This window comes from Gadus chalcogrammus, chromosome 18 (genome assembly GCF_026213295.1).
Source record: "Gadus chalcogrammus isolate NIFS_2021 chromosome 18, NIFS_Gcha_1.0, whole genome shotgun sequence".
Taxonomy (NCBI): Eukaryota; Metazoa; Chordata; class Actinopteri; order Gadiformes; family Gadidae; genus Gadus; species Gadus chalcogrammus.
The window spans coordinates 6,001,040-6,022,686 of NC_079429.1; the positions used below are offsets into that span (position 1 = coordinate 6,001,040).

The 21,647-nt window shown below is 45.3% G+C and overlaps 2 protein-coding genes across 2 annotated transcripts; one reads left to right on the top strand and one right to left on the bottom strand.

The window, feature by feature from the left end:
• The first annotated feature begins 1,370 nt into the window (after nt 1-1,370).
• On the top strand, nt 1,371-16,131 carry LOC130370985 (inositol polyphosphate multikinase-like). The gene is made up of 6 exons (XM_056576565.1): nt 1,371-2,365; nt 4,754-4,839; nt 6,155-6,251; nt 6,807-6,979; nt 9,443-9,524; nt 9,887-16,131. Exons 1-6 carry the CDS (start codon nt 2,173-2,175, stop codon nt 10,690-10,692), a joined length of 1,437 nt encoding a protein of 478 aa, XP_056432540.1. The 5' UTR covers nt 1,371-2,172; the 3' UTR covers nt 10,693-16,131.
• Nucleotides 14,409-21,354, bottom strand: LOC130370983 (alpha-N-acetylglucosaminidase-like). The gene is made up of 6 exons (XM_056576562.1): nt 20,837-21,354; nt 19,464-19,611; nt 18,947-19,093; nt 18,714-18,799; nt 17,980-18,236; nt 14,409-17,610 (listed from the first exon to the last, which is right to left on the bottom strand). The coding sequence occupies exons 1-6, from the start codon at nt 21,256-21,258 to the stop codon at nt 16,406-16,408; spliced, it is 2,265 nt and encodes a 754-aa protein (XP_056432537.1). The 5' UTR covers nt 21,259-21,354; the 3' UTR covers nt 14,409-16,405.
• Nucleotides 21,355-21,647: the final 293 nt, after the last annotated feature.

Consider the following 21,647-nt stretch of genomic DNA (forward strand, 5'->3'; position numbering starts at 1 on the left):
GTGGAAATATAGTTAGAAATAAGGCTGAGAGAGGGTATTGACTTGTAGCGTTATCCCGGTCTACCTCAGCGCATTTTCCGGTCTCTTACTTCCTGCGCGCTGTGTACGCAGGTTAACAGTCCCCTGATCGAGGATAATAAGAACATCTGAAAAAGTAGAGTAACAATTATGACAAAAGCCACAACAACAAGGATAATTATCATGGAGTTTTGACCAAATAGTTGACGAAGCAATATTCGAAATGTTTGACGGAAACGGATATCCATCTCTCAGAAGTCCCGCCCTCTCTCGCCATTCGCTGCCAAGCTCACGTAACTGAAAGTCGTCGTCGTCATCGTCGTCCCCCTCTCCATAACGCTCATTTGGAGCATTTCGTTCCAGGCGTTCTGTGTTGAGACGAGAACGCCAGGGAACGAGGTTATTGTAGGCCTAAACTTAATGGACCCCTTAGATAACTTAAAAACGATTTACTAAAGGGACTATAGATATATGTCAATGGACGTTTACAGGAAGTATATGCATGTCAAATATGTAATAGGCCTACAGTGATTTTTTTAATCCATCAGGCAACCAATTGACTTTTCCAAGACGGGTCAAATAATCTTTATAATGTTATACTTAGAGTTCTCTCTAGTCAATTATCATCCATCTTTCAGATGGTACACTCGCTTTTATATGTTGAACGTTGAACAGCATAATGCATGTGTACCAAATGCATAATGCATGTTATATACATACATAATAACAATCCTCATACATATGTTTCAGTCAATATGGATGGGTCATTCATATATGTTAAAATAAAAGCTATTTTTTTTAATGTTCTATGTTCCTGGCAATTTCAATCTTAATAAAATAATTCTTCAAATAATGTATGCTTGCACAGTCTATGGAAAATAAAGAGAGGAATGACACAATGATGATTACAACAGAATTGCCTCCTGCTGTAAACAACACTATGTTTACTGTTCATTTAGGCAAATTATTATAATAGCTGATCTTTCCAACAGATAATTGCTAAAATGTGTTTCCATTCCTTTTGGGAAAGGGCTGGGAACCAATACAACGAAGAGCCTGATCTGTTATTTCATTTTTTTATGTAGTTTAATTAAACTGCTGAATCATTAATGTATCTACTCCTTATTCGTAACTCTTCTCATAAACTGATGGGGGAAGAGTGACGTCGATGACGTCGTGTTTTGAACCACGAAGGCCTAGATTAGGTTGTGGGACATGCACATGCTTGTATGGTGGAGTCCACTGCATTGGATACGATAAAGATTGAATGGATACTTTAATTTGCATAAAAGTGCAGAGTACATGGACGTGACGTCACGTGATGTATCGAATTAATATTTGCCATAAATGATCGACTTTTACGACAGTGTCGAAACAGCGTGTCGCAAGTGTAGGAGGCTCAGCTCGTTACGTCTACAGCCATTGACCTCCGTTCTGCCAACATGGTATTTTGTGATGGTTTTGAACATGACAACGCACACTTTACATCGTATTTTTAACGCACAGCGCTCGAGGATTAACGGTGCACGACAGACTGATGTCATGAGAGTCGGGAGGAACAGTTGGGAGACTCGGGGACACTCGGGGGGGTTCGGGACTCTCGGTGCCTGATGTGATAATGCTCGAGATAGCCATCGAAACTGGAATAAATAAAGTTGCTTGCGTTTCGGACAGTGATTGGAAGGTAATCTCCCCTGTTTCCACTAATGACTGCCAGGATATCCGTGTCATCAAGCGAGAGCTGGGCAGATCTCCACTGAGTATGAAGGGAGAGGGGTGTTTACGGCTCTTAAAAGCGAGGAAGTGGGATGTGGCTACCGTGTATTTATGCTGCTGTTCAAGATATGAGAATCATTGAATCAGCATTGCTTTGGATGTCCTCCCTCGCCGCTCTCACCGGGGTCGAATCGGTGGGCTCCCCGTCGCTCAACACACACACCGTGGGTCTGTGCTTCGGACCCGGAGGGAACCCATGAAGGCTCCTCGACTGCTGGACGAGAACTTAGACAACTACCTTGTGGTTGATTCTCTTACCTAAAAGCAATATGTGAATCCACAAAGTTCCACAGTTGCAATTATTTTTTATTTTTTTTATTTTTTGTTGTGTGAAGGCTATATTTTGCATGAACGCCATAAAGCCACCTTTAGGCCAGCATGGATTCGTCTTTATCCCTGGGCAGACTGGAACTAAACTCTAGCCCGACACTTGGGGTAAATCTCAGCCCGCGTCCCTCTTCAGGACCCCCGGTGGAGGAGACGGGTCTCCCTCAGGGCCCGTCGCACCTCAGCGGCTGCGTGCCGCTGTCCCATCAGGTGGCGGGTCACAAGTATGGCGTGGACAAAGTAGGTGAGTGAACACACTGACCCACCAGCTCAGATGATCTCTCCAAACCAGAACAGCATCCTCCATGGCACCTGCCATGTCCCTACGCCCTCCTCGCCTGTCGTTTTCACATTGGATCCAGGGCATTCTAATAACTACACAAACTTGTATGATTTGACGTGTTCTTTCTTTAAATGCCATTCATCGACTCCTCCCGGAGCCACTACCAATGCAATGATATCATGTGTGACATTGATTGGATGCCGGTACAAAGCTCACCCTGGTCGGTATACACCTGGTCAATCAGTAACTTTTGCTGAGAAGATACATTAACGTTCCACACCTCCACTGTCACACCGAGTTTTCTTTCTGAACAACCGATATCGCACGCACGTTTATGTTCCTATTCCAACACTTGCCCAGTTGGTAGGTTGGTTTAAATTATCCAGTTGTGATGTTGTTATAGTCAGTAAGCACCTGCCTGTTGCTTTCCGTTTCAATTTCTAAATATAGGCGAAAAGCCCTGCATCAATTGAGGAATTGCTGCTCCCTAATGCTGAGGATGAAGTTCTTAGTTCCTGATCAGTAGACCTCAACTGGGAGAGTTCAGAACCCAGTATGGTTGATCAGATGTATCAATAGACGAGCCCAGGACAAGGGAATTCTTATAAATGACTGTCTCTGTACATTATTTACATAGCTCAAGATGAAGTCATGATGTCAGTTGAATTTGTTAAGGAGTAAGATTCAATATAACATTAGAAAAGGTGATGTTTAGGTATTGCCTATACGAAATTGTGAAGTTTTAGAGTTCAAAGTTAAGGATGTGGGAGACGCACAATTATTCACTGACGGATAAGCAAGCGAGCCGCCGAAACGTCGGACGGATATGCCTCCCTATATGGTCATGGCCTGATGTCACCATCCCAGACCTGATTTGCCTTGAACGCAGATTCTGTTGGAACCGGTTGAAATCTGATTTTCAAAAATACTGATTTGCCAACATTTCACTGGTCCAAAATTAACACCTACCACCAGCCAATAGGGGGTCGAATTTGATCATTTGTTAGGTGAATTAATTCAGGGTTGCATCTTAAAACAAATGCTTGGCTGCTCAACTGTCTCACTCAGCAGCTCAAAAGACTAACAGTATAATAAATGCTTTGTAAATGCAATAGTGTGGAAAGCAACCGTTACCCGGTTGAATTGAACGTGTTTTAATGTCAAAGTCATCTGAACGGTTGCCCTGGTGTGAATACCAGATAGGCTGGCTGCGTACCAGGTTACTGTTTGTGTTGGAGGGTTGGGATTAGTTGAACCAGTGGGTTCAGTCTAACCAGTTGTGGCCAGATGGCTCTCCTCACGAAATACGGCCGCGATACCACTGCCCCCGCGAGATTGACCAGTCCGGGCTCACCCTATGTTTGCTCCCCGATCATTAATCCCGATTTATGGGGCCACCTGTAACCCTACTCCTCAAGGTGAACTGCATGCAAGTTGCCAAAGAATGCAAATAAAGTATTGAAACATGGGTGTGCTATACAATCCCTAATGAGTCATTCTCTTTTCATCTCACACGCACACACATGCACACAAATTGATAAAAGTCTGTCCAAGTGATAGAGGGAAGAGAAGACAGAGATCTTGTTTCCACGGTGTGGGGAAAGTGTTGCTGGAAACGGGGCATGGATCCCACTTTAGCCTGACAGTGGTCGCGGCAATAGGAAGTTCTCTGTGATAATGTTGTGGGCATTATATAACAGCAGAACAGCGTACATTTGTAATCCCTCAGGGCCGTCTCCGTCCTCTACCTCGGCTACTCTCGTCCCAACGACAGCGTCAGGAATATTAAGCTGAAAAGACGATGTATTGTATTGAACGCTGCTATCTGGAGTCCAGTCACACCCCATGGTCAAGCCTAAATTCACACTAAAGGCTTTACCTGTTCGGATTGACTGCAAACCCATTTCGAAGGTCTGCTGTGTTACCGTGTAAAGATTCAGATCACACGTGCTTGCAGTTTTGTTTTTAAGGTTTATCGATGTGTCACTACCGATGTACCGCACTATGATGTGATGCTCTGGGGTGCTAGGACCGATCACGTCTACCTGCACATGTGGGGAAGGAAGGGGAAGTAATCCACAGGTCCATGATGGCTCATGGGTGTTGAGTTGTTGTATTTTGCTTTAAGCATAATGGAATCGTCTCAGCGATGGATTGATTAATGAGATGAATGGCTGTGAGCAATAGGCCGTGGATTTAACACTTCATCGAGTACTAGATGTCACGTAGGGAATGTGCAGTTAAAGCCATGCTGTGTGTGTATGCTATCACATGTAAACACGCACGCACACGCGTAGACGTGTCTTTTTAAAATGATTTGCCTAATGTTTATCCCTGTTTTGGCGGCAGGTATTTTACAGCACCCGGATGGAACCGTCCTTAAACAGCTTCAGCCGCCACCAAGGGGTCCACGAGAGATGCAGTTTTACACCAAGGTAATGGAAACAAAGTCTCACGCACGCACACATGCACAGCAGGGGTGGGGTTAGGTGGACTCTGTCTACTAGTGATATGCAACGGTTTTATATCACTATGTGTGTGACTGTGCATTAATGCAGCACAAATTGTTTGATTTATTCGCCCTAGCAAACATAATGTATTAACACCCGTGCAAGAACACAGTGGTACACACAAAGAACCAAACTTTATACACGTGTTTATACGTTCAAAACACACCTTTTACACGCCATGTACAGGATCATGCATACCGCCTGTTAAACGACCTGATGGCACGTTGCTACACTCGCAGTTCCCCCATAGGATGCACCCGCATGTATGCGTGGCATGCACATTGGCGTTGTACCACACGTCACAGACAACAGGCGGAGCGTTGCTACTGCGTGTTGCTTCAGGGCTTAGCGGGTCGGTCTGCCTCAGCAGCACCCCGGATCTACAGAACAACACACACTTTTCTCTGCTGGCAGCTGGTATTGTATTGGCTGGGAGCGAAAAAAGTGATTTCACCATGCCCCCTTCTTAGACCATAGGCAAGAAAGGATGGTGCAATAATCCACCAGCTTATTTAGTAGTGCAAGTTTCCGCTAGATCGTTTTTACTAGGTCAATAATCCAAAAGAGTTTCACAAAATATCAATAATGTCATTAGGGCCGAAAAAAAGTAATCTCTGAAATAAGGATTTATAGCTTCATAAGTTGTAGATTTATAACTTGGCAACGCATGACTATACTATATGTGGTTGCCAATGGAAGACAATCAATGACTTATCATGTCCAATAGTTGAATCCTATGGATGCAACTATTTGAACTCCCCTGCTGTCTAAGCCACTGAATACCATGATTATCCTGAATACTGACTAAGACTAGCAAACCGGTTCAAAGATATTTAGCATAGCTGTGTCACGGTCTAGTTCTTCCTCCCCCAGGTCCTAGCAACTTGTAAGTCGATCTGTACCCTTCATGGTAATTTTGACTTTGCATGCCAACATGCAGGGGTGTTAAAGCGTGGCTTCAGAACAATGTAGGAGAAGCTGCTCCTCTAGTCTTTATTTCTGCTTCTTTTTTTAGCTTTATAGGTCGTCACTGTCCAATCTCCAATTCAGTCTCTGGCAAAGCAAAGTCACTCTATAAAGGAAAAACGCAGAACTGACACTGTGTGTGTGTGTGTGTGTGTGTGTGTGTGTGTGTGTGTGTGTGTGTGTGTGTGTGTGTGTGTGTGTGTGTGTGTGTGTGTGTGTGTGTGTGTGTGTGTGTGTGTGTGTGTGTGTGTGTGTGTGTGTGTGTTTTCCCCAGGTGTATGCTAAGGATTGTTATGATCCGTGTATGCTGGAGCTCCAGAATCACCTGCCAAAATACTACGGCACCTGCTGCTCCCAAGACAGCCCTAACGGTAACACTGTGTGTTTGTGTGTGTGTTTGATGCGTGTGTCCCATCTAAAGTGTGAAATGTCCCAAAACAAACCAACTTTTAGTCTAGGTTATTTTCTTTGTTGATGGTTGCAATTAGCTTATTCCCAAATCTATAACTATGTGCTAAACACCAATTCCTCTTTCATATGTGTACCATGAAACAACATCTCCACCTAGCTGTGTGGTATTTCCCCTTATACATAATGTTTAGTTTTGTGTCATTTTTTTAAAGTAGCAAAGCCTCGAAGCTAGGCTAGAAACCCTACGTTCAGTACATCTGTCAGGTTTTCAAGTCATAATGATCTTTGCATTGTCCCTGACGGATAAGGGACAAACACATACAACATCATACAATATGTAAAACAAGCGCTCGCTCTCGCTCTCGCTCTCTTGCCCTCTCTCTCTTGCCCCTCGCTCTCTTGCCCTCTTGCTCTCTCGCCCTTTCTCTGTCTCTCTCTCTCTCTCTTGCCCTCTTTCTCTCTTGCCCTCTTTCTGTCTCTCTCGCCCTCGCCCCCTCTCTCGCTGTGGGATTCAGACCTTTACCTGAAGCTGGAGGACGTGACGCGGCGCTTCACCAAGCCGTGCATCATGGACGTGAAGCTGGGCCAGCAGAGCTATGACCCCTTCGCCTCGCAGGAGAAGAGAGAGATGCAGATCTGGAAGTACCCGCTGATGGAGGACATCGGCTTCCTGCTCCTTGGCATGAGGGTGAGTGGGAAATGTAGTCCCCATCGCCCCCGCACATGGAGACATTTGTAGTTCATTAACTTTTTGTGATGACACTGTTGGAATCCCATGTTGGATCTGTTTTGTTAACGTGGGCTGAAAAGTACTTGACAGAATGATCGAGTTAATATATGACAACCTGATTGCGGAGGAAACAGAGAAACGCAGGCCCCACCAAACTAATTTCCCGACACTGGCCCCTCCAAGATTTTATGCAGATAGCAGCAAGGCAAACATTGTGTGGGATGAGTCAGAAAACCAAGATGGGTGGATCTGAACTCCCTTCTAAACACAGACCCCACTGGCCTTGACTAACAGAGGCCGGTACCGAAGCTGCATTGAGTTTAAACAAGGTTGGCTGCAAAGATGATCATCTTCAGAAAAAGTTCTCCATAACGTCAATTTCAGCCTTGTGGGCGGAAATGGTATTGGTAATCCCCGCAGCTATACCTAAAGCTAATTCGACACATCAATATGGAACAAAGCAGTCAGATCACTTGTGAACCGGACACACATTCTTTCAGATGTCATAAATCACACACGTAATCTGTATTGCAACACCGTTCTGAACCATAAGCAAATTCTCAGAGCTAAATGTCACCTAATGTGTTGCGACACAATGAAAACACATCCCCAGGTGGGAGGTATGGATTTCAGGTAGGTTAATATTTACCTGCGGTGGAGTCATGTGTTCCTCTTCAGCTGAACACTGTGGCCACACAGTACCAAGCATAGCATCCACTTGTTCTTGTTTCATTCCTCAAACACACACACACACGCACACGCACACACACACACACACACCATAAGTCAGGGCCACAACTCGAATAGTTTTGTTATAATTTTGAGTTGTTCTTCATCTGTTTCTAATGGAGTTCTTTAGTGCTTTGAATCGATTTTGACACCAATATGAATGTCATCAGTAAAACACAAAAGAAATTCAAGAACAGGAAGTTGACAAGTTAGGAAACTTGCTTATAGCCACCGCTCTGTAGACCGTGTGATAAATACACTACGGTGTGTGACCGTACACTAGTGTGTTACCGTACACCACTGTGTGTTACCGTAGACTACTGTGTGTTACCGTACACTACTGTGTGTTACCGTAAACTATTGTGTGTTACCGTACACTACAGTGTGTTACCAAACACTACAGTGTGTTACCGTAAACTAAAATGTGTAACATACACTAAAATGTGTTACCGTACTCTCAAATGTGTTTGTTTCATTCTACGGCCATTTTCTCCGCTCTTGTTGACATTACAATGACCTTTTGTGCAGAGAGCTTGCAGCGATGCGTTGAACTAGCCAGCGCACCAGTGTCCTTGGAAAGGGCTGAACATGTTTGTCTTGTATCCAGATCCTTTGTCATGCGGTCATTCAGAGCTGTGTAAATGGCAGTTTTTGTTGAAACTTTGGTCCACACCCTCTGCCAACATATCGTAAATAAGGGGCTTGGTTCCGCGGTGTCAATCTAGACCCTTGGTGTCTGTGGCTGTTGAGCAACAGGGGCTTGTATTGGTGCTCGATAAACAATGCTTCATTCAGGGATTAGTCTTTAACCCGATCCCATAGGGGTTCCAATGATAAAGAAATGATCCACGAGAATTTCTGACGCAAAGTTGAGGTCAAAGTATAAGGATCGTGAAAGGGTGCATTAAATAAGATGTAGATTGTAGTTAAGGAGTTTTACGAGCATAAGGACACGATACACTGTTACTAACAGTGAGCAGTTTTGTTTTATAATTAACCCTCTGGTGACGTCACACATGGGCGCGTCCGCCCAAATTAATGATAGACAGATTAAGCTACCAGTTTACCTAGTTGACTGAACCAACAGGTAGGCTCAGCTACCCATCATGCATCTGGGTGGCCCTCCCATGTGTGATGTCAAAGAGGTCAAGGTCAATTGTGAAATGGTTGTCGTTCTGACGTCCGGAAAGCTACGAGTGTCAAGTGGATTGGTCGTTGTTAGCCTGTTGTGTTTTTGCCCCCCCCCTAACAAAGCCTTTTTGGATGGAGCTATACACACAACACAAGCATGTGTTGTGTGTTGGATGTAACTCTGCTACAATGTGTTGGTGAAAGTAACTAGTCCTACAGAGGAAGTCACTCTACTAGAGAGGGTTGGATTGAGGTATCTCTCTTACAGGAAGTAATTCTACCAGGGGAAGTAACTCTATTAAGAAGTGATGGTTTGAGGTGTCCTCCAACTCTCCTGGAATGTGTTGGGGGAGTAACCCGACTCGAACTTGTTGGGGGAGTAACTTTACTAGAACGTGTTGGGGGAGTAACTTTATTAGAACATGTTGTATTTATGTCCCCAGTAGATGGAGACAATGTTCCAGTCTATGTTTGCTCATGAATGGAAGACGGCGATAATTTATCAGCTGTAAATGTTATGATTATTATCCCGTTCTTATTGTTCTTTATGTTTTCCGTCAGGTTTACAAGGTGTGCGATGACAGTTTTGAGACGTACGACCAGCACTACGGGAGGGGACTGGTGAAGGACACTGTCAAAGAAGGTACGTACCCGCTGGTCCGACCTGGAGTACGAAAGAGACAGGAAGTCCGTCTCTATGAAAGCCAGCCTCACTAACGGCTTTCTGTCATGAGGTCCCACTTGAAGCTACGGTTTTAAATGCAATCATAATTCAATATCCATACGAACCAGGTATGCACGCACCCTTAGACTCCATCAGTTTATCTTTAACTTATTAGAGGGCTAAGCTGAACGCACTCCTCTCCATGCGCGTGCACACGGGTGTGTGACCTCAAAGCGGCCGCTCCTCCATTTGAATCCTAATCCTCGACGCTGTGGTACTTCCTTCCTCGTGAGAGACGTATGTTTGCCAACGTGTCCCTTGTGCCCCCCCCCCCACCCCAGGCCTCTCCAAGTTCTTCCACAACGGCGCGGGGCTGCGTCTGGACGCGGTGTCGGCCAGCGTGAGGCGCGTGCGGCGCATCCTGGCCTGGTTCCAGTCCCAGAGGCAGCTGGTCTTCTACGCCAGCTCCCTGCTCTTCGTGTACGAGGGCCACCCTTCCCCCTCCTCCCCCCCCTCCTCCCCCCCCACGTTGTCCCCCGTGGCCGCGCCCGGGACGGAGGTGGCGGCGGAGGACCGGGACGTCCGGGACACGGGGGTCTCGACGGGCGGGGGGCGGGACGAGGGGAGGTCGGACTCGGGGGTGCTGAAGGAAATGTCCGAGTACAACAATAACAACATCCAGGGCTGGACTACGGGCTTCAGCCTGGCCCACCAGTACGACAACCAAAGGAAAGCCGCGCAGCATTACCGCCACGCCGCCAAGGCGCATCGCCGCGGCAACCACGGCGGGGGCGGGGGCGGGGGCGGCGGCGTGCCCATGGCCGCCGCCCCCCCCGCCGCTCCCCCGGCCGCGACGGACCCGGCGGGCGGGGACATCCAGCTCCAGCCCAACGGCAACGGGGTGGTCCTGATGCAAGCGGACGCGGAGCGGCGAGCAGCGAGCGATGGAGGTGAGACGGAGGGGGGAGGGGGAGGCGGCGGGGGGAGGAGGGACACGGGGCCGACGGAGGGGAAGGGAGGGGAGGTGGAGGTGAGGATGATAGACTTTGCCCACGTGTTTCCCAGCGACAGCCAGGACCATGGCTACATCTACGGCCTGAAGCACTTGTTGGCCGTGCTGGAGGAGATCCATGACGATGCCTCCTAGGACCCCTCCCTCCCCCCCCCCTTAGATACCCCCTACCTCCCCCCCTCCCCTCTCTCTAACCTTGTATCATCTCCTCTCTGGCCCTTTGGCAGCTGCTCCCACACACCATATGTCATAACTACGCTACTTTAATATTTAGTGTTGGTTCCTCGATCTCTCGCCACAACACTCTCATTCCCTCCCGGCGGACTAGATGTAGTATAGAGTAATAAAAGAACCAGAGTATTCAACTCGCCATCCAATCACCATGGCAACGCAGCGGTCGCCTACGTTGTCGTCGTCGTCGTCACCATCATCTCACGCATTAACTGCCTGGTCGCGTGCATCTGTGTGTGCGGATGTTTTTGTCTCGTGTCTCCCCCCCCCCCCCCCTTTGTAAACGGAGTGAAACTCCACCAGAGCCAGTCTCTCCCTTTTTTTTGTTTTTGTGAAACAAACATTGACTTGCACTGTACTGTATGAAGGTTTGTTGTGTCCATGACCACGTCCTTTTAAGGCATTTGTAGTCCCGCCCCCCTTGGAACATAACTGGCAGAACGGTCGAAGGGCTTGTTGTCTCTCGCACACGCTCAGATGTGTTCTGAGGCGCACCCGAGAGAACTCAACTCGGGGGGAGTCCACTGCCGACTCGGTGGAACGATAGGCTAGTTAACCGGTCGGTTTTTATTTCCACCTCCTTTTTGTGGTGTTAAAATGTTGACGTTAAAAAAACAACAACCTGAATCACAATTTCAAAGTTTACAGGCTCGTCTACTTGGCTGAGGGACATGCCTAACCATTAACTCCTTCAACACGATGAGACTAGTTTATATTGAGGTAGTCAAATGGACGTTTTAGTTTATTTTGAGAGAGCATGCTTTAATAAGTCTTACCGGCCCATGCTGTAAAAGCGTTGAGCTTCACATGACCAGTGGAGAAGGGACTGCTGGTCATAGTTTCCATGCATCTCTTTCTCAGTTTCTCTTATTTTATGTTTTAGTTGTTTCAAACGACTACAGGTATCTAACTCAGGTAAAATAATTACTGTAATCAAAATTAATATTGTCAATATCGCGATGTTTAACAACATGATTCTCATCTGATCTGCATATACTATTCCAAACAACATTTTTATAAACAATTTGTGGACTCATTGCGCTTCGTTGAAACCCCTGATCTCGGTTTGATGACCTCATGATTTTTAGTGATGATTCCACTGTTCTCATGACATGTTCTTTTAGCTATTTAAATGTTTTTTCTTCATTGTTGCTGCCAAATGACCTGTCCTTTCCGAAGACCATGACATTTTTTCATTTTATTCACCCCAATCTCAGACCTTGTTTGATCAATATGATGTGACATTGTCATGTGAAAACCGTTTTAATTCCCTTTTTTTTTAATTCCCTTTTTCATGCAAAAAAAATGAGGCCACTTTCTATTTCATTAGTTATAAGTTACCACTGTTACCTGATTTGACGTAGTTGGAAGAAATAAGAATATAGTTTGTCAATTACCCGGTTAAACCCATCCATGTGATATGACAATGGGGGGAAAAAGGTTTCATTATGGAACCATGTGTTACGGGACCATGTGTTACAGAACCATGTGTTACGGGACCATGGAACGATGATGAGGACTGTATGATTGTTCAGACGAATCTGCTCTGTTGGTGGCCGTTGAGGAACAGAATGCTACAGCGCTGTTTACGTCAAATCAAAGCAAAAGTAGATTATTCACTGCAGGCAATGCTATATTAGTAATTTAGTTATTTTGAGCTTAAGCTCAATTATTATTTTGTTTTGATGATCATTAACATTTCCATTGTAGCAGGCTAAAATTGTATATTTTAATCGGGCAATAATAATTAATTTACTATTTCTATTTTATTCGTCCCCGCTCATTTTGGCCCGGATAAACTGTCTTGATTTTAACATGTCACTTGTAGCTTGTAATAGATGAGAGGTACATTATATAGAAATCAATATTTGCGAGGTAAATACATATTTAATTGCTTAATTAACTCTGTAACCTGAACTAGAGAATATATGATCTCATATCCTTGTCGATAAAAACTAACTTGATGCATATTGGAAGTGTTCAGAGGAAGCTTTTTGGCATCTGTTGAAATGTTTACAAGAGTTTGGTGGGGGAAGAATGACTTTTAATTCTATATTTTTTTTTTTGTACCAATGCCTTATTTCTGTTGCTGTTTTTCCTCAAGTTGTCTTTGATTATAAATACTGAAATGTAATCATCCTGGCAGCTGTGCTCATATACTCCTCCTGTGTCTCTAGTGGTAAGGCTGTATCGATGCACCCCAGCAGCAACACTATCCAGCATTTTCATTCAGGGCATTGAGTCCCACGAGTCGGCTTAGGATCCTTCACCATTGATTCATTTGAGCAAAATGCAATTTTTTTTTTTATGCAAGAAACGTCTGACTGTGTATCATGTCCGACTGTGTGAAAGCATATGAGGGCTGCGTGTTGTCGGGCAGGTTTTGTTACCAACATATGTGAATCGTGTTTAATCACACGCTCGCGTGTACAACCCCAACCCCTCCCTCAACCCATAATATAATACCTACTTAATACGACAACCTCATCGATTCCTGTTCAGTAAACTGAGCGGATAAAAGGGAAACATGAAATATAATCGATCCCTTACAATATAAACATCAAGCCCAGCCGAATGACTGACCGACAGACGTACAGACCGACTGGCCATAGAGAGAGAGAGAGAGAGAGAGGGGACCAGCTAGTCCCCTGATATATTGTACATGATGTGTTTATTTTCTTGTCCCCTAACCAAAGGACCCCGGCAGAGGGCCCACCTTAATGGCAAGAGTAATGTATATATGAATGCACCTTTACTCGGACTGGTATCTTACTCGCGTGAGTTAAACCCTAATCATAATACCTGAGAATAAAGAGCCGAGGGCGTCAGAGTCTGAGATGCTACTAGTTTTTTTGCACATGTAAGGGACGTGGATGGAGTCACTGGGGGCGTAGAGCGAGGCACCACCAGGCGACGCCGCAGAAGGCAGAAGGCTTCTGAGGCGTTTAGGACCACTGAGGCTGCCGAGGCAAAGACTCAAAAAATGACTTGTTTACACCTTTTAACAAAACTTTGAACAAAGTTGGCCTTGCTTTTTAACTAAAACAATTCCATGACCTAAACAGCTAGTAAAGATAATTGTTTTATATGTATTAGCTGTTTATGTCGTCGGAAAAGAGTATACCTATCTCGTTTTTAGGGGAGGCTGGAAAGGAATGACTTTGCTCATTTGATTCACAGCGATATTCTGTGAGGCACTAGAGACTAATTAAATAGCCCATGTTAATTCAGTTAACGTCGCTATAAACACATGAATGAAACGGTCCTTTTCCTCTTCTGTAGTCGGGACAAAGTTGGAAGGTGTGGTAATGACGGACCTGTCCTCATAGCTAGTGTAGACGAGACGACTTGATGGAATGCGGCCATCGAGGTTTAGGCTTTTGGACGAACGTCGCATACAAACAGATCTCAATGGAGATGGCTGCATTCCATCCTATCTGACATAGGAACATTGACTTGTCAAAAGTGTTTTTCAACAACTATTAATGCATTGACCCCACATAACACATGTTTCTGTATGAATCTGAACGAATGGTTGCATAGAGATTGTCTCATTTGTTTTGTTTGAGTGAAAATATATTGGTTGGTTGGTAAAGGTGATTGAGATTGATCTGGTGTACCAAGTGAGCATATGTTTTTAATTCTCATTACATTATGCTATCATTGTAATACAGAGCTGCAGTGATGATTTCAATATTATGGAATAAATGTTTTGAAATATAGGGGAGGTTTCCTTTGCCAGTTATATTGGGGAACAATATGTCTTATATGTCTGTTAATAAATACAATTCCAGACGATGGCTCCTTCAGTCACTTCATATGATCCAGCCTAACCCTGCCATTCATCCATTTATGTTAGAAACATATCTTCTTCCTTTCAATATCTTTGACTCTAGACTCTGATAGAACTGGGCTAAAAAGGATAAGAAACTGCCAGTATACCATTGAAGAAACCAAAATACATCATTTTTGAAACTCCAAATAATTTCTTAATGTAAATGTGTTAAATTGTTAAACCCTACAAAAAAAGACAATCACCGTGATGGTATTTAACCTTAACCTAATGCAAATCCATGTCTGTTTAGTAATGCCACACACAGACATCCTTGGCTCTTCTTGTTGCAACAATGACGATTTCAGCAGATCCTGTGCCTTTTGGTTTCAAACCAGTTCTACCGGTATCTCAATTAATTCAGAAACTCGGAAGTAGGGCCCTGGCAGCTTTATGCAATGTTTTGGTAATCCACACATTTAGTTTTACAGGCCCCCACAGAACTAGATCTAAAAATGTTGATCTTTTTTTCTTCTTTTCAGTATGCCTTAATTATTGTCCTTTCATGAAAAAGTATCTTCGGAAGATAATGTATCCCGGTTGATTTATTTGGATCAGTTTAACAAATGGCACGCTTTAATTAATGCTCTTTCAAGGAGCAGACAGTATGAAAAGACATTACAAACAAGAACTGGTTCACAAGGAAATGATTGACACGGATTTACAAACTTCCTGAGGTGTCCCACAAACAGCTGTTTTTAAATGTGGGATTTCATCATATAAAAGTTATTTTATGTTGTAATCCAAAGTATGAAAAAATTAAATAGCACAGATGAGTTTTGCTCAATGAAGAAATTAAAAAAGAAATCTGCAATACCGACTTGTTTGTCAAAGCGAATGCATTTCACAAACAAAATAGAAAAGGCCAAGCGTCTCATAATTACATTTGACTGGTTGAACGGTTAAATGATTAAACACATTGAGGTTGATGGGGTAGGAAGAGAGAGAAAAACGTTTTGAAATGACTAGGAAGTGAAAACATAAGAAAAATTTAGAAATTAGGTGTGTTAAGACCCAAAATGGAAATATTCTCAGTTACTGGGTCACAGTGATTTTGTTTAATCATTGAGGTAGAATAACAAATTGTTGTAGCTGCGCTATGGGTTCAGAGAGGGACATTGACCTGGGTGCCCTCATCTCAACTGTTACGTGACATTTCATTAGCCTCATAGAATAATTGACTGAATCCTGTTCTAAGGTTCATCTTATCTAATTGCCAATGAGGCAATTAGATATCACAATTTGGCAAAAATATGACTCAGGTAATTATGCTATGAGGCTAACCATTTGTTAATCTAGGGTGAAAAAAACCTTTAGATCCCCTAAAAAACAAATCAATATTTTGCTCAATTTAAGATAATAAAATTGACAACTATTTCTTTCAATAACAGCAGCTTGATTAAACATCCTGTAATGTGTTATGACGTATAGTACAAGGAGTATTGCTAATGCTAACCACGGCAGACGGCAGTGACCAACTGTACTTCAAACAACTGGTTATTTCCCTAACTGATGGCAGGGAAATAGAAAAAAAAAAAAAAAAAAGTACTTTTACAATACAGCGTCCTTGACGAACAACCCTTGTCTGTAGTAGTTAACGTTGGATTATGACAGCGTCTTATCATTGGAGACAACTACTATAAGTACTCATGTGTCCTACTTGGTATCGGCCAGTACCAAAAAAAAGTAAGGACTTTCAGTTAAAAAAATAAAAACACTTAAATCGTTTAATGAATTAGGAAGTGGGAGACATTCTTGGTGCTGTACATGTTGCGGTGTCCCCCGCTATAACCTCTTCATGGCCTGTGGATAGTACTTGAGGAAGATCCTGCGTGCGATCTCGTAAGTGTCTCCGGTGGGTTCCGAGGGATACTTCCTGCCGTTGTACACAAAGCCCTGCTCCACCTTAAACGCCTCCTGGTTGAAGGCCTCCTGCTTGAACGGCAGCCCGGTGTGCAGACAGTCCACCAGCGTGTTGACGAACAGGCCCCAGCGCTGGGCGTAGTAATCCTCCATCAGACCGCCCCACTCCTTGCTGGCGTAATCCACGATCTCCCCGCTGGGCCCCCAAAGCGTGATCTGGTTGCGGGCGTTCATGTCATACAGCCGGGCCTCCTTCTCGCCCAGCGCCAGAGCCTGGGCCTGCTCCAACCACGGCCCCAGCAGGAAGTTCCCGTCGCTGGACAGCAGGCGGTCGAGCTCGGGGAGGAGGTCGTGGACCAGCACTCCGCCCGCCGTCAGCAGCTCCGGGAGCTTCTGGTTGCGGAAGGACTCGGCGATCTCCAAGTAGTACGCCGAGGTCAGCACCTGCAGGGCCTCCCGCGTTATGTCCACCAGGTCGTGCCGAAAGGTCCCCTTGGACATCAGTGGCGGCGCGGCCTCGACCAGCAGCTTCCAGGCGTCGAACAGGTCGGACCGGTTGTACCAGACCTCCGTGTTCATCCTCAGCGACGGCCGGCGGACCAGCGGGCTGTGGTTGTGGTTCCTGTAGTGGGGAACGGTGCAGTTGTACACGCTGAAGAACAGCAGCCGCCAGGCCGCGCCCAGGCTCTCCTGCGTGCTGCCGTAGCGCCGCATGGCGTACAGGGACACCCACTTGGACAGGTTGACCGGCTCCTTGCGCCAGGCCAGCTCGCTCATCAGCTCGTAGATGACCGGGTTCTGTTCGATGCCCTCGGGTGCGATGCCCAGGCCCACCAGGGAGGAGTTGGGGAAGGACAGAGCCTGGAAGGGCCCCGAGTTGATGCTCTCCACCTGGCCGAAGAAGCCGCTGTTCCCGCCGAAGTTGTGCAGCATGCACCAGATGAAGGGCTGCCCGTAGAAGGACTCTGTGTAGGAGAAGATGGGCTCCGTCTCGGCGAACAGGTCCAGCACGATCATGCGTCCGATGGGCACGCCGTGGAGAAGGGCCTTGATCTGGGGGGGCCTCCAGAAGGAGGCGCTGCTGAAGAACAGCCAGCCCTGCATCAACCAGATGGCCTGGGGATCAACTGTGGAGGGAAAACAGGATCTGAGCGAGGGAGGAAGACGTGGAACACAGAAGGAGGCAGACTGGAGGAACCGGAACCGCTCGTCTGTGCAAAGCATTCGTGCATCGGGTCAGGCCTCAATTGTTGTCACAACACCATTCACAACTTTTAAATGTATGTGTCAAATTTGTGGGTGCAGTTCATCAACCATTGTGTGAGGTTGTTTGAATTCCTATCGTATAACCAGTAATACGACAGGCGATCGTAGTGTAATGATCGGATTTCAGTCAAACACCTGTCCCTACGCATACGTGTAAAAGGATCAGTCGGCCAAACACACGATCACACCACTGTCTCCCACCAGCCCGACGCAACACCGATCCTTCTCACCCGCAGTCATGGAGGCAAAGACGGAGCGACTGACCGCCGACAGATACTCAGGGTCCGAGGAGGGCGGAGTCATCTCATTGAAGGTGTCCGTGTTGTAGACGTGGTCCGTCCCGAACTGCTTCACCACCTGGGACAGGTACATGGAGCCGATCTGGAGGAACAGGGGGTCACGTGGGTCTAGGATGTAGGCGCAGGAGAAGCTGCAGTTAAAGTGAGCCCAGGGTCCCAGCCGGGTCACGTTGGCGCTGGGATGCAACCTGAGAGAGGGAAACGAGGACAACGGTTGGTCCCAGACGGTGGCTGAGGAGGTGGTGGTTTTTTAAATGAGACATCAAACGTGGAACTAACTGCAGAAACGTTCAGCGTTCCCTTGATTCACTTTTCAACCGTTTTCTGAGAAGCGTAAAGTACCAATAAGCCACTTGATTTTCTATCACGCATAATCAATCATTTTAATTTGTCAAATTATATATATTGAGTAAAACCTTATGAATTATGCACTGATACTAGCAGTCAGTGTCACTGAAGGTGTTTCATTTACATAGTAGTTTCACAGTCTAGTCATTTGCAATGCGTTAAGATATAAATTCTCTTTGCCATTTGTGCGGTATGATTGCCTGCAGCCCCTAAATCTCCCACTTTTCAGGATGAATATCCCAAGTCAGGTAACTCCTTGGTCATCCTTGCAACTCATTAAGCTTTTTAATGAGCAGTTTGAAATACTTTGGACTCACCTGAGAATTCCTTTTGGAATATTCCCTGAGAATGCTGGAAGGACCGGTATCATTCCGAAAGACCGCATTCGCTCCAATATTTTAAACTGAAAGAAAGTTATTTCAATTATGAAATGCTTCAATAGAAATCCATAGCAAAATGGTATGAAAAATGTAATCACTTCAACAGTAGTGATTGAATATGTTGTGCTGAAATGTTTTCTTTGAAAAGTATTGAACAGAAATGGTCCTACCTGGAGGTTAAGTTTATTCACATGCCAAGACTGGGGTAACGGACCTCCGAACTCAAACATGTTACCCATGCGGTTCCAGGCCAGGAACGCCGGGCCAGAGAAGAACTCTTCCATCTCTGTCTGGTTCAAACCCAGCGACCGGTACACCTGAAAAAATACAACAGGTCAACAAACTGGATGGTTTGAAATACAGTTAACATGTTGGAATAACAAATCTACGAAACTGTTATTGATCAATAACAAACGAAAAACTGTTTAATTTGGTATCCTAGCATAGCATTATGCAGTCATTGTACACTTGATCCGTTCAGTACAAGAGAGTACAAGGCGTTGCATTGAGTTAGCTTCCTATCTCCTCCAGAAGACAACATGGAAGCAGTGTTAAAACAAGGCTGATTCAGTTAAAGATTAGACCACGCATGGCGTTATACCCTTCATGTAGCCCAACTGCTAGGAACTCTGTAGAGTGAAGGTAAGGTGTACATCAGTGAGAGCGAGGGGACACGGGGGGGCCTACCTCCTGCCAGAGTGCCTCCTGGCCGGTGAAGGCCAGAGGGAGGTTGATCCCGTTCAGAGCCATCCAGTCGATCTCACGCTCCCAGCGGGGCCAGTCCCACCACACCGAGGAGTAGCTGACGGTGCACACGTTCTGGTAGTACCGGAACCTGGACGGTGGAGGAGGAGGAGAGCGTTCAGAGATCAAGGGGAAAAACAAAACACTGCAATATAGATAGAAAAGTGTAAAACAGAGATTTGAGATCATGGAAATAATTTGACAAAATAAGAAAAGGTCAGCACTACCAGATAGTGTCAAAAAAACAACTTTGTTCTCTCATGTGATTCATATGTCACACTTGATGACACATGGCAATGACCGTTTTATAGAACATGGAATGGAGAACCATGAGGGGAATGCTAGAGCTTCGTCAGAACAGACAGCCTGACCCAAGCTGTGGGTAGGGAGGGATCATTCACAGACCATGTTAAATAACCAGACATCTTGGCAGCAATGGATTGGTTTAACCCTTCGATCACCGCACATTGTTTGGAGTTTGACGACTGCGGCGGAGAGATGCATAGTGCATGCCTACAGACGTATAGCGTGTTGTTAGCAGGCGGACTGGGCCATGATGACATAGCTGGAGTGAGGCGATGCGAGGCTAACGATACGCTCGAGGGGTCTTTTAAGTTGGGCCGGCGGCCACAACAACCCCGCTACGCTCAGTAAACAATGCGTGACAAGGCTTTGTTTGTGGGGTTGTACCCTCTTCTGTTGCTGCCTTGCAGAACACAACACGGGCTGACATAAACTATCCTCCACAAGGGCTTCTTCCATGGGAACAAATCATATCACACTGAAGACACTTCCTCTAGCCCCATTGAAACAATTTGATCGACAATTTCAGTCCATTGAAGTAAAACTAAGATTTATATTTTCTCTCTTATCCCCCCAAAAAAGAGTTTTATACTTTTTGGATCACTATTAAAATAGTGAAATGAGATGGGATGTATCCAATTCACTTACAAATGACCTAGTTAAGAGAATACTTTATTACCACTGTGGAACACTGTGGATATGGTGGGATCTGGGCTGATTGGAGGTTATCAACAAAACTCAGGCAAGGTCACTAAATATATTTGGGCGCCGGTTAAACATCTAGCATTTTATAAGACAAATTAATAGCTTTTATTTAGCATTTTATCTATGAGGATTTCTCTGCTGATTTCATTGCATTAATTAATTATATTTGTTTTCATTCCACTGTTACTTTGGTTTTTGTGTCTTATCATTTTTTCTTTTAAGCTTTACTGTAGGCTACTGCACTTTGAGCTGCATTTGTTTGCATTACAGGTGCGATATAAATACAGTTTATTACTATATTATTATACCTGTGCTTGGTGTTTATCCGAAGGACCCCGGTGACTTGGGGCAAAGGACGAGGGAGGTCCAGCTGGTCTCCAGACCAGGACACATGGCAGTTGCAGAAGTATTTCAGGTAGTTATAAAGACCAGAAGCCACGGCCACCCCAGTACTCCCAGTGGCTACTATCTGATTGTTTCTGGTCGACCGGAGCTCACACACATCCAGACTGTCTTTGGACATGCTCCGGTTGACGGAAATGATAAACTCAGTGGATCTGTCCCCCAGCAGTCGCTTCAGAAGCTGGATCACTGCTCTGGCTTGGGTCTTCTCGCTCGCCTGTGGCTGCAGATGATCCAGAGTTGGGAATCTGCAGTGCGCTGTGAGGATAAAACACATGAAACTTAACCCAACACACAGCGCAACACTGCGGTCTTTTCTAGGATGCATTTTGAACCTCGTCCACCCGAGCGAGAGCCTGCGTCCGGATTAGAAGTTGTGTTCCATTTGCAGGCAATAAGGAAGAGTTGGTTCACTGAGGTGATTTAGGCCAATCACGGGACGTTGTACCAGCTCATGGAAGCTCAAGGCCAATCAGAATTGCGGATGTCACGTGATCCGGCGAACATGTGATGAAAGCTTGTTTTTCGAAAAGTGATATGAGGTTGTGCGTTTTATTCCCATCACATGATCACTTATCCAAGTTAAAATATCAAACCACATTTTTTGAGGGTTTGACCCTCCTTGTCTGGGTCTGACTTTGCAGGTCGGTTTCCGTTTGTCTCTGTGGCTGTGAAATTGAAGTGCCTTCTGTAATCTTTGATTTGACATGTGCCGAA

Coding starts and splice junctions, on each gene's coding strand:
- LOC130370985 (XM_056576565.1), top strand. CDS start 2,173: ATGGATTCGTCTTTATCCCTGGGCAGACTGGAACTAAACTCTAGCCCG. Junction 2,366..4,753: donor GTATGGCGTGGACAAAGTAG/GTGAGTGAACAC, acceptor TTTTGGCGGCAG/GTATTTTACAGCACCCGGAT. Junction 4,840..6,154: donor AGATGCAGTTTTACACCAAG/GTAATGGAAACA, acceptor TGTTTTCCCCAG/GTGTATGCTAAGGATTGTTA.
- LOC130370983 (XM_056576562.1), bottom strand. CDS start 21,258: ATGCATCCTAGAAAAGACCGCAGTGTTGCGCTGTGTGTTGGGTTAAGT. Junction 19,612..20,836: donor CGGATAAACACCAAGCACAG/GTATAATAATAT, acceptor TCCACCGTCCAG/GTTCCGGTACTACCAGAACG. Junction 19,094..19,463: donor AGGAGGCACTCTGGCAGGAG/GTAGGCCCCCCC, acceptor GTATTTTTTCAG/GTGTACCGGTCGCTGGGTTT.